Below are 13,267 nucleotides of genomic sequence, written 5' to 3' on the forward strand. Positions count from 1 at the left end.
AAAGTCATAAAGCAGTTTTTCATTAAAACTCTTCTTCGGGTTATCTCTTCATTTATTTTCAAATATTAAATGGAACATTAAGCAAAGACCAAACGTTAGAAGAACAGTAATATGCAAAGTAACTTCTCAAAGCCTTATTTCTCCCGCCTCCTAAAAGTTTCTGGAGGTTTCGAACATTTGAGGTACGCCGGCCGTGAAAATAAACAAGGTAACCATAGCGTCAACAAGCGTGGTCTCTAAACGAGAATGGCGGTAAGGGCTAGTCTTTAATTGCTATATATTTTCCATGTTGCATCAGCTTCACATATGTTAATTAGAATACTTTTGCCGAAGTAACTTATGGGTAGGCGTTAACAATTAGGCTAACAAAGTCTATCGCCACTTATTTCCTATCCTTATTCCTCATATAGTGATTCAACTTTTGGCCCTTCAGAAAGTTACTTTTTTAATTCATAATTTTCGTTTTTAATGGGGAGATAGACTTTAAAATTGATATTTCTGCTTTTTATAAGTTTTTTAGGAAAATCTGAGTAAAATTATGGTATTTTATTTATATTATGATTACCTCAATTCACCGTCTAACTCGGAAAATGGAATAAAGATTTCTCTTTTTAAATAGTCCCCACAAATAATGACAGGGTGTATAGTTTTGGCACATAATTTAGCGATGACACCATTTTCTTTTATCGTGCAATCAGTAGTGTAATTATATCCAATAAGGCTGTGAGAAGAAACCCTTGAGTCCGTACTGAATGGGAGTTGAAATAAGAAAACTTGTTCGGCCCAACCGGAATATCACTGGGGGCATTGCAGCAAAAGTGGTTTTTATGAGAAACGGTTTGGGTGGAGTTCTGACTATTTGCATTGTGTTTAAAAGTATGATTTTATTAATCTGGGAAGGGAAGCCGACATTCACCATTACACCTGTTAACAAAACGTACCTTTGTGACATGCAAGTCTTTGGAAGTTGAAATAGTTCACAAATGATGGGATTAGGCACAGACTTTTGAAAAGGAAGGTTTCTGCAATGTCTATCACTTCCTTGGGAGGGAAACTAGTGAACAGAATGCATATCAAGTGACACCAGAAGTATGTATTGACAAGTCATGATCCACCAAACCCTTAAATGTAACCTGCAGCATAAAAAACTTGGGATGTGCATATAGAACCCTTTCATCTATTCAAAATATTTTACAAAAATAGAGACTCACAGTTGCTTTTCAGATAACTTCGTTGCTAATAAGATAATTGCCACAGGGTTATTCATTCAATTAGGAATCATCTTTTAACTCGACTGGACTAATATTAGTTAGTTAGTTGTGACTATGATTGTAACAAATTAAGCTCAAAATAAAACAGTATTGTTTCCATGTTAAATTCTTAGTTACCCAAAAGTTAAGGTTTTATTTGAACTTTTTACATTACAGTCTAATCCTCAACCCATCTAATCTGACCATGTCAATTCTTCAACTTTAATAGCATCTTTATAATCACACAAGTTGTGCTTCTAATAATTATCTCTCCTTGCTGTTTCAGGCCAGTGCAGTAGCTAAAGTACAGGAAGTTCGTGATATAACTCGAATAGAACGAATTGGTGCCCATTCACATATTCGAGGGCTTGGCTTAGATGACTGCCTTGAGCCAAGAAATGTAAGTTCTGATTGTGTCGATATGTAAAACCATTTAGGAATGCATGCATTCAATTTTTTATGTATTTATTGTAATTACTTTTTTGTGGTTAGGTTTCCCAAGGTATGGTTGGCCAGCTCACAGCTCGAAGGGCTGCTGGAGTTGTGCTTGAAATGATCAAGGAAGGAAAAATTGCTGGAAGGTCTATTCTACTAGCTGGACAACCAGGAACTGGTAAAATTTCATATTTGTATATATGCGAGGTTCTATGAATGCAGAAATATTCATTTGTAATATTGTAAATTCTCCATTATCAGGAAACATCTTTGAATTTGATTCCTGTACATTGGATTAGGTGATGATAATGTAATTAATTAGATGTTTATTTTGCTCATCAATATAGGTAAAACAGCTATTGCAATGGGCTTAGCTCAAGCACTTGGTCAAGATACGCCTTTTACCAGCATGGCTGGTTCAGAAATTTACAGTCTAGAAATGAGTAAAACTGAAGCTCTTACTCAAGCAATACGAAAATCCATTGGTGTCCGGATCAAGTAAGAACAATTTAATTTAATTCCCAAGGTTCTGGAATAAAATGGTGATATTTTTTCACTTAATGCTTTTTTATTTGTACAAAAATACAGTATAAATTGATGAAACTTGGTGAACACCTCTAATCCCATCTTTGCTCATTGAAATGGTAATTGTCGTAAACTTGTCAATAATTCCAATGAAACCTTTTGTGGGGTAGGGATAGAATTCTAAGGCTGTATGAAGTTCTTGGAAATAAGGAATAAATTCTTTAATTTTCACATTAAAAGGGCCATTCATCTTTTATGTTTTATTTCCTTCCGTTTCTTTTTTTAATATTTTTTTCTGTTTAGGGAGGAGACTGAAATTATTGAAGGAGAAGTGGTGGAAGTGCAGGTGGATAGACCTGCAACTGGAGTGGGTGCTAAAGTTGGAAAACTCACTCTCAAGACTACAGAAATGGAAACCATCTATGATCTTGGTAACAAGATGATTGAATCTCTGATGAAGGAAAAGGTTTGTCATGTTACAGAATGTATAATTGATGTCAAGTTTTGGAGGATGAGTTGATTTATCACTGCAAATTTTTGTTTCATTACAGTGAAAATGTATTTTAATAATTTTTGTTCTAAATTTGATCTAATTTCAGTGTATATGATATTATATGTATGATTTTGAATTTTCATCTTGAGTTCCAATAAGACTGATGTTCTGTCCTTAGGTTCAAGCTGGGGATGTGGTCACCATTGACAAAGCAACTGGAAAAGTTAGTAGACTAGGTCGCTCATTCACTCGAGCCCGTGACTATGATGCCACTGGTGCTCAGTTGCGCTTTGTGCAGTGCCCAGAGGGTGAGTTACAGAAGCGGAAGGAAGTCGTCCATACTGTCACACTGCATGAAGTAGATGTGATCAATAGCCGCACTCATGGATTCCTGGCTCTCTTTTCTGGTAAGATATTGAGAAAGGCTTAATTTTGAATGATTAAATTTTGGATTTGATACATTTTATACATTAAATCTAATGTAATCAGAGCCATTTTTACTGTGTGCCAATCATGTTCATCTCACATGTGTTGAATTGATTGACAAAAAATTAATATTTTTGATGGGGTAATAGTTCATATGCATTTACAAATATTAGACATGCATGAAATTCTTCCATTTATAACTTTTCAAATCATGCCCCATCAATTAATGGACCAACAGGATGTCCATAATACCCCTCTTGAAATTGCTATAGCAACTAAGCCTAGAATTATTGATTTGTCCTTGATGTTAATGTTTTCAAAATTTACTCCCACTTCATTTATTTTGGATGTATTTCACTTAACTGAGGACCTGAATTAGGTATTCCGCTATTTGAAATAATCGTTAAAAATTGTTTTAAAAAGTCATACACATGAGTTGATGCATTAAAGAAAGGTTAAAAAGTTGGAGACTTTTAGGAAATCAAATTTGGAGTCTTGAAAAATAATTTTCGTTATGTATTTAGTCTTAATGGAAATTATTTTTTTAAAGCTTGGAGCTAATTTATTAAGTTATGAGTTATAAAATCAGGTGATAAGCAGATAAATATGTCTTATTTTTGAATTTCAGTTACATTTTTAATTGAGGGCCAAATAGAAAATTGCTGTGCAAAGAGAATGCAGCATCAGGGAATGAGGGAAAAGCTAAGAATAAAAACTGGATTCAAAACCTTGTCAGACCACAAACTAAATGTGTTAGTGAATGGCTTAACTTCAAATTCATACAAATATTTTCTGGTATTCCTGATGGCATCAGTAATGCATTTAAATCAAAAGCTAAACACATCAAACTGTGATGATGACAAAATTTAAAGACAAGAACTTAGTCATTTAGAAATTAAAATGTGTGGTTGCACACCATTTTAAGATGATTGTTTTTGATTATGCAAAATATGTACGTATTTGGGTTTATCTACTGCATCTGATCGCATGCAGAAAGATAACCTTAGTAGTTTAATCGTGAAGAAGCTTACCTACATTTGTAAAGTGAGGTCAGAAAATATTGTAGCTAATAAGTGAAGGAAATATGCATTTTAGACTTCCACCTCTCCCTGTCATGGTTGGTACCTAACCTCTCCAGCAAATGCCCTTGTGGGTGAAAAATTAAGGTGCTATTATATTGTAGAGCTTAATGATGAAACATTTTATCAAATGCATTGTAGGTGACACTGGAGAAATAAAGCCAGAAGTACGTGAACAAATAAATACCAAAGTAGCTGAGTGGAGAGAGGAAGGCAAGGCAGAAATTGTACCTGGTGTTCTCTTCATAGATGAGGTGAGTTTACTAATTCAACTCTTATCATGGTATCCTTAGTCATGGTAGATGTGTGCACTAAAAATAAGGGTGGTTTGAAAAGTTGATGCAAGATGTCAGAAAGATGACTCCAGTGGTGCATATTGAAGTTATTTTCAGTTAGTTGTATCTCTTCAAGGAACACACCAAGTTTCTGCATGATTGGTGTATTAACCATTGCTTTTGGTAACAAACAAGGTGAATGATTTCCAAAAATTGGATGAAAGATAATTTTGTCTCTCGGTCAACCATTATTTTATGAAAGGAAAATCCCATCAAAGTTAATTTTCTGTGTGGAATTACTAATATTTATTTTTATATTATTCATCATCATTATTCATATGTATTTTGCATTTATTTTAATAGACATTTTATCTCTTCTGAAATACCAAGTTGGTCTCCTGCAAAATGGAGAAATGGAAAGAACAAATTGAGCTTCTTATGGGCTCTATTTCGACTGGCTATATTGAATAATATTTCCTTAATCCATAAAGAGTCTGAGGACAATAATTTCTTAAACCCTTTATGGCTTAAGGAAATTATATTTTAGTTAATAGAGTCAGTCTAAAAAGAGGCCTTGAGAAGCTCTGTTCTTTCCATTAATATGGCTTTCCAGTCATGAGAGCGTAACAAATTCCATCAATTGAAAACCAAAAATGGAAAATTACCTTAGGAAATCCGTTTCTTAAAAACCCTTTATGTCTTAAAGAAATATTATTTCATATCGTCAGCCTTCTGCAAAATGCATTGCATTTCTTAAATTTTTCCCAGGGCTCTTAATAATTCATTTTCTGATATACATGGTATGTGGTACATGTATACATGTGCCATAAATGTGAGTTGATAGTATTAATACCTGTAATTTGCTGTGATTTGGCATCTCATAAAAATTCCATTATTATGCTCCCATTTCTCTGTGTTCATTCCTATTTCTGCCAATCAAATACCCCCACTTGTATTTCAGAAGACGAAAATAATAAAAGCTCATTTTTTTAATATTCTGTAATGTAACTCTGAATTCAATTGTAGTTTAGATATGTCTCTAGCGACTTTTATTGTTGTTAACTTAATCTGAGTTCATGTACTGTGACAGGCTGATAAATAATTTTATGTTGATAACATGTACATATATTTAATCTATTAATGGTGCTTCTTTAATATAGGTTCATATGTTAGACATTGAATGCTTCTCTTATCTGAATCGAGCCCTTGAGGATGAGATGGCACCTGTTGTCATAATGGCAACTAATCGAGGAATTACCAGGATCCGTGGCACTAACTATCGCTCGCCTCATGGAATTCCCATCGACTTGCTTGATCGGATGATAATAATTAGTACCTCTCCTTACAAGGATAAGGAGCTTAAGGAAATTCTAAAAATACGGTAATTTATTTTAATATGATTCATCACCAATCAAAAGTATTATTGTAGGAGTATTCTTTGATGAATAATGATTATAACACTAAGTCTATTGCAAAATTGAATTTTTCAGATGCGAAGAAGAAGATGTGGAGATGTCTGATGATGCTATGATTGTACTCACAAGAATAGCCTTAGAGACATCACTACGGTATGCAATTCAGCTAATAACCACATCAGGATTAGTTGCACGCAAAAGAAAGAAGACGGAGGTAAGTGACATTTTTCATATAAAAATATGAGTAAAAATGAAACATTCAGCATCTCATTTGACAAAATCCAGTGCAGAAAAACTTTGATGTGTTGGCATGTCTCTCGATTTGACAGAGCTATAGAAATATTGATTTGGGGAAAATTACAAATACTGGGTAATTTCAGTTAGGCAATACCGTGAAACCTCAAACAACTAGCTTAATTCGTTCCTGGGATCTTCCTCATAATGTGAAACACTCATTTAGTGAAGCAATTTTTCCTGTATTAATTAATGTAAATGATAATGCATCCATGCCGAAAAAAATCATTCAAAATGTTGTGGAAGAGGGACTCAGCAGTATCATTCAATAAAATTATTGCAGGCATAGCAATGTGACATTAGTTAAATACGTACATACTTTCTGGTCATGTAAAATAAAAAATTGCATAAAATAAATGAAACTCTACTGTGCATGTCTCCTAAAATATAGGGCATGTAAATTTGGGCCAAGAAATATTTAGCAAAACTCATTGTGAAATAATTGTCAACAAAGACAAAGTAAGCATGACAAATTGGAAATAGATTTTGCGGCAAATCATAAACTTTTGATATTGATAATCAGTCCTGTGGTACTGATAGGGACCATATCTTTCAGGGAATCCATAAGCCACTCAGGGAAAGGTACATTCTTTCCACGTACAAGCTCTGCCAGTCATATAAGTGATTGATTATGACTTTTGGTGTTGCTACAATTGAAAAAGTATAAAAATTTCATGGTATGAGTACAGAGAAAAGTATTAATCAAGCATGTGATTTCCACATTTTTCGGGCTGCAGCCGCGTATGTCGTTTAAATCCACAACAGTTTCGCCAGCTATCCTGCTGGCGTCCTCAGGTCAAGGATAAAAAGAAGCTTGTTGTCCCGTCTTATATAGAGAAAATCCGGCGCCAATACCGGGAAATTTCTTGGCCAATCAGGGAACGTCCTCATATTTGCGCGGAATAATTCTTTTCCACGCACTGTGGAGTGGATATCCATCCTCTCTGTTAAAATTTTCTGGCCTTTTAACGATTTCAATGGCCTCTCTGATTATTCTCTGGAAGTATTTTTCTTCTTTCGCTATTATTTTAGCGTTGTCGAACAGAATAGAGTGTCCGGGTTCACTCCAGGCGTGCTCAGCGATGGCCGATGCTCTAAACTGTTTGGCCTTGGTTGCCCTCTGGTGTTCACTCATACGTGTTTTCAGCGCTCTACATGTTTCACCGATGTACCATTTGCCACAGGAGCATGACACTTGGTACACGCCTTCTGATATTAACGGTGAAATTTCATCCTTGGGTCCGGGTAGGGTGTCAGCTATCTTGGTGACGCAGTTGAATCTGGTCACCACATCATGCTTCCTTAAAGCCCTCGCGATTCTTTCCGAAGTCCCTGCGATGAAGGGGATGGTGACGTAAGCCTTCGGTCGTGGTCTGGAGTCTTCCTCCCTGTCAGGAACAGCGGTGGTTTGTCTCTTCTTTTCTTCCTTCTCGGCCCTTTTTTGGATCATATGAGCGCTGTATCCATTCCTTTGCAGGGCATTTGTCAAGTGTTTCTTCTCGTTGGCAATAGAATCGGAGTCACATATTTTATATGCTCGGTTGACAAGTGTGTCTACCAGTGAGGTCTTCTGACTGGGATGGTGGTGCGATGCAGCATTAAGGTAGCAGTCGGTGTGAGTAGGCTTCCTGTATACTCTGTGTCCAAGCCTCCCATTCCCTTTATTTCTCTTCACCATGACGTCCAAGAAGGGCAGTTGATGATCCTTTTCCACCTCCATAGTAAAGTGGATGGCTTGATGCTGTGAGTTCAGATGTTTCAGGAACTTTTTTAATTCTCCCTCTCCGTGTGACCAAATGACAAAAGTGTCGTCGACATATCTTAGCCACAGTGAGGGCCGCTTGTCGCAGGATTCCAGTGCTTTCTTTTCGAAGCTCTCCATATAGAGGTTGGCCACAACCGGGGAGAGGGGTGAGCCCATCGCAGCTCCTTCCGTCTGCTCGTAATGGTCACCATTCCATAGGAAGAAGGAATTGCGGAGGCAATGCTCCACCAATCCTGGAAAGTCCTTAGGGATTCCGCGGGAGGTGAGTTCCTTGATGATATTCAGCGATTCCTCGATAGGGACGCTGGTGAAAAGCGATTCAACGTCGAAGCTGACCATGAGATCGTTGTCGTGGATGGTGATGTTTCTTATTATGTCAATGAAATGCGTCGAGTTTTTTACGAAGCTGGGTGTCTGTCCGACTTGGTCCTGCAGAGACCGCGCCAAGTACTTGGCGAGTCGGTAAGTCGGAGCGTCAATCTGGCTCACAATCGGTCGGAGAGGTACATCCTTCTTTTGAATTTTGGGCAGGCCGTACAGTCTCGGTGGTTTCGGTGCAGTCGGAAGCAGGCGTCGTTGCTCTTCTTTTGGAATAAGCGATCGTTTAATGATAGCCCTTGTGCTTCTCTCCGTCTTTGCAGTCGGATCGCTTTTCAATTTCCTATAAGTCGGACTGCTGAGGATGAGCGATATTTTCCCTTCGTAATCCTCTCTGTTTATCAGGACTGTTGCGTTGCCTTTGTCAGCTGGTAAAATGATTATACTCTCGTTGTCCCTTAGCTCCTTCAGTGCTCTCCTTTCTTTGCCTGTGGTGTTTGATCTTGGTGGTTTTGCGCCATGGAGGATACGTGCGACATCTTCTCGGATTTCGTCGGCGGCCGCCTTCGGAAGTCTCCGGATCGATGACTCTACCTCCGCGATGATCTTCTCAAGTGGTATCGTCCTTGGGGTCAAAGCGAAGTTCAGACCCTTAGATAAGACTGCGAGGGCGGCTTCATCTAAATGAAGGTCCGTCAGGTTCACAACCGATTGGCCATTATCAGCCCCATTAATCGAGGTCAGTGAATGCTTCTTACAATGAAGTTTGTTGAATTTATTGTCTTGCTTTTCCCGCGTCGTCATTAGACTGGCTCGGGAAGAGTCGTACGTAATCCGCTCGGTTGTGTCCCAATCGTCAGCTTGTAGGGTGGCAGCCAGCTCCAAATGAATATAGTACAATTCTTCGGAGAAGCGGTCGAGGTTCCTGCGTTTATCGTGAATTCTCTCTCTCAGAAGGTCTTCGCTGCAGCGGCGGAGGATCTTCTTAGCCTTGGGTGTGTTCAGGTGGTGTTTGACTTCTACGCAGGTAGGAATCGTATCTGTATCTCTGCATCGTTGAAGGAACGCCAACGATGTCAAAAGTCGCCCCTTCCTCGTTCTAAGCTTCTCGAATCTCCTTATCTTCCTGTGAATCGCCTCCCCGTAGAGGTGAGTAATGTTCACTGTTTTCAATGTTCAAGTGAGTAATGTTCAATGTTTCTCTATATAAGACGGGACAACAAGCTTCTTTTTATCCTTGACCTGAGGACGCCAGCAGGATAGCTGGCGAAACTGTTGTGGATTTACACGACATACGCGGACGCAGCCCGAAAAATGTGGAAATCACCTACTCATCGCCGCGGAAACCTGCGAACGAATATTAATCAAGCATTTCTATTTGAGATGTTTATTCTACATCCATATTATGTGACATGAAAAAAATTAAGACTTATGTCGAAAATGTTTTTACACTTGGCTGTTATCTAGTTTAGTCAATCTTGGTGGTGTATATTTGAGATTCATAGTTTTCCCTGAAGTTTTACTCAAAATATAACATACGTAAAAGTTATCAAGTCGAATGATCTGATGAAAAAGGAATTTAGCACTGGTTGGACATCATTTTGAGCAAAACTTGGTGGAACCCTTTGAATACTTTTAACTTGGTGTTGTGTTCTTCATAGGTTACTATAGAGGAAATCAAAAAGGTATATTCCCTGTTTTTGGATGAGCACCGGTCAACTCAGTTTCTGAAAGAATACCAAAATGAGTTTATGTTCAACGAAGGTAAGCTTGCCAATTTGCTAGCTGATTTTGATAATGCTGTGCTGTTTTTTCTCTATATCATACTTAAAATTAAATCCTAATGTTTTGGCATAATATGGCTTTTCACTCATGACATATCTCTTTTGCAGAAGATTCAAAGATGGAAGTGTCTACCAGTTGACCTGGAAGTCCTTTGTGAAGTTTACGTAATGATTCAGGAATGTAGTGTTTAAAACAGTGTAACAATCATTCCAAAGTCATGATTCTCATAATCCAATGTTTTGTTCTTTTATAAATAAAGCTTTCTTAATTCTCAAACCCTAGTAATTATTTCTATAAAACAGCTTAAATATCATTTCTGTTGAAGGCTTCAAGGGACAGCATAGTTCTGGACATACGACTGATAGAATTGTCTCAATTTATTTGGTTTGAATGATATATTTTCTACAAGTTAATGCAACTACATACTTACTTGTCTTCTCCGTAGTTAAGCTCACATCCTGGTGGATGGTCACCTAGTTGACCCCAAAATATTGGTAATGAGCTTAATAATAAATCAGTGTTGGCTAAAGGATCATCACCTTAATAACTCAAAAGCCAATGGTTCATACCCTCTTTGTAACTTTTTTGTTAGAAAACTACTATAAAAAATTTCCAGTTTAGTTTGGAATTTTTTCGATTTCTAAATGGTTTCTGGATATATGTTAAAATTGTTTGAGAAAGGCATTTTATAATTTGCGCTAAAAATATAATTAATGGTAGTAATAACTTATTTCAAGCTAAAGTGATTTTTCGGGTACCAGATCTTCCTGGGAAACCATAACCGGCACAGGGAAAGGAACTGGCCCTCTTACCCTGATGTGTGAATTTTCACACGCCATATTGGGCTTAGTACTGGGTGATCTCTACCATCCCATACTAAACCGACCTTCGGGTTGATTACTGTGTTTATGGTTTTTTTTAATAACTTATCTATTAATATTGATAGGCATTTATAAAAATTAATGCCTAGCAGCTGTGAAAGCACTTGTTTTTTTATTGCTGTCTTACATAATTCCATAAATTGAGCGAGTATTTTCTCATAAGAATTGTCCTATCAAGCACCATGTTTTTACCCCTGAACTTTGGGCTTACTTCTGTATACCTGGTACGAATCTATTCAGAGAGTGCATAGTGTAAGAGGGCTCATAAATTAAAAATAACTATGCATTAAGTCAACAGTGCTACAACTGAATATTAAACTTGTTTAGTTTATTACCAGACACTTGATCCTCTATGCTTGAGCTTGTTCTTCATTTTTCCATGTCTCTCCAGTCCTTTCTTATGAATTTTGGTGTTGCCCTGGTTGGGCTATGTTGAAATTTTTTATTTTTAGATATTAAAGAATTATTTATAGCATATTATTTTTAATTCCAATTCAACTAGCACTTGAGCTGTAACTATTTAAGGTTACCTTCTCATCTTTTTAAGTGATGATTTTAAAAGAAAATATAGTGAAGCACGTGAAATAAATGGCTGTAATCCAATCTTATCATTTTCTATATCGAGTTAGAATCATGGTGATCATTAGAATGCCAATGAACTATTTCATTGGCTTCAGAGATAAGGGTAGTAAAATGACTTTCAAGAACACCTTGACGTCATTCAAGTTTACCCTAGTGTTCCTGGAGGTGGTGCTTAATTGATGTGCCTGTCTGTCCTATGTAGGCCTTCTCACAGCTGCACTTTATTTCTAAGACTCCTTCGTAGGCAGTTAAGGGGGGGGTGGGGATCCTTTACTTTTGGTAGGATGTGCCTGTCTTCTTGGCACAATTAAAGTGTGTTATGGCATCATATCATTGTAGTATCCCAGCAATCTTATTTGTGGTTCATTTATTAATTTACACTAAAAATCTGATGACCTCTGTCAAAGAGAAAATATTTTTAATATAATAAAAATATGAAACCCTAGTTTTGCCATTCAGTTTTATTCAGAATTCTTTTGTGCATATTTCACTGTGTTCTCATGTTATTCTTCTACATAATTGAATAAAAGTATCTTATCATTCAACTTGGTCATTTAAAAAATAATATTAAATGTTTAGTAATCGCTTTTAATAAGTGTAAGAATTGTCCCAACACAAGTTCTCTTTTTCCACTATTTATAAAATAATTTGATAGTCTTCTACATCTTAATTTGACTGGATGGGCTTGCATGATTAGTCAATGATATGTCCATTCCAGATCTTGTAGTTAATTATGTCGCTTGTCCCAACTGCCAAAAGAGGCCACCTAATCATTTTTGTCACCAAATAATTTTGTTTTCCCATAGTAGGTTTTATGCACATATTGAGGAGTAACAAGGGGACCATCAGCTAAATTTAACATTTACTCTTTTCAGATTTTTGCCATATGAAAAAAGATTTTTTAAATTAAGTATTTATTTCCATAATATGCCGTTGACGGAAAGGATGGTTTTTTGGAGACTGCATAATTGATCAATACTTTTTTATAATTACATTACATCATGAACTATATTACAATTTAAATATTTTAGACTCATAGAAATAATTACCTTCCTACTCCTATTTCTCTTCCTACTCCTATTTCCTACTCCTACTTCCTATGTACATACGTAATTTGACAAAGTGAAAGTATTATCAGGTAATCAATGTAGTGATTATCAGTGATTAGCTCAGTGATTATCTGAAGTTTGTGAAAGAAATGTTAGTTATATAAACTGCAAAACGGTTCTTAAAATGCAGTTTTTTGGTTCTTCATTTCACTAATTTAGTACACTATATTTATAGTTATTACATTTTTTAAAATTGTAAATGACATAATGGTAGACATTACCAGATTTTGTGGTGCTCACTGCTTGTTTTCTCAGGCCGCTATCCTATTAGACACCAGCCTTTTGGCAGCAGTATGATTTATTGTCAATGTAAACGTTTAATGGCATATCATTCCTTCTTATGCAGGGTGGCAAAATGATTTTAAAAATGACATTTAATGTTTTATTTCTGCAAAAGTCATCTATAGTTACTTGATTAATAAATGGTGTTTCATTAAATTTATAAAGGGCCTGAAACTATTTGTTTGCATTTATTACTTAAGGCGATAGTGAATTTTAAAACTTCTTCAATTGTGAGTTGCATCAAGTTTGAACCATATATCTCAAACGGCATTGTACTAGTAGATACATTTAGATATCTGGCTACAATTTAATATTTCCTTCACTTTAAAATCTCTAACAATGCTGAAAAATTA

The 13,267-nt window shown here is 36.3% G+C and overlaps 1 protein-coding gene across 1 annotated transcript; it reads left to right on the plus strand.

Annotated features, from left to right (window-relative positions):
* Positions 1-208: 208 nt before the first annotated feature.
* rept (RuvB-like helicase 2 rept) lies at positions 209-10,324 on the plus strand. Its single transcript, XM_071584678.1, has 11 exons — positions 209-252; positions 1,537-1,650; positions 1,743-1,863; positions 2,033-2,183; positions 2,514-2,676; positions 2,882-3,110; positions 4,350-4,462; positions 5,644-5,864; positions 5,974-6,112; positions 9,937-10,039; positions 10,168-10,324. The coding sequence occupies exons 1-11, from the start codon at positions 247-249 to the stop codon at positions 10,197-10,199; spliced, it is 1,392 nt and encodes a 463-aa protein (XP_071440779.1). The 5' UTR covers positions 209-246; the 3' UTR covers positions 10,200-10,324.
* The last annotated feature ends 2,943 nt before the right edge of the window (positions 10,325-13,267 follow it).

This window comes from Hetaerina americana, unplaced genomic scaffold (genome assembly GCF_022747635.1).
Source record: "Hetaerina americana unplaced genomic scaffold, ioHetAmer1.1.p SCAF_2, whole genome shotgun sequence".
Classification (NCBI taxonomy): domain Eukaryota; kingdom Metazoa; phylum Arthropoda; class Insecta; order Odonata; family Calopterygidae; genus Hetaerina; species Hetaerina americana.

What these genes read in the sequence shown, in the direction of transcription:
- rept (XM_071584678.1), top strand. An exon ending in ACTGCCTTGAGCCAAGAAAT is followed by an intron (nt 1,651 to 1,742) that starts GTAAGTTCTGAT and finishes TTTTGTGGTTAG; the next exon opens with GTTTCCCAAGGTATGGTTGG. An exon ending in GTGTTCTCTTCATAGATGAG is followed by an intron (nt 4,463 to 5,643) that starts GTGAGTTTACTA and finishes TCTTTAATATAG; the next exon opens with GTTCATATGTTAGACATTGA.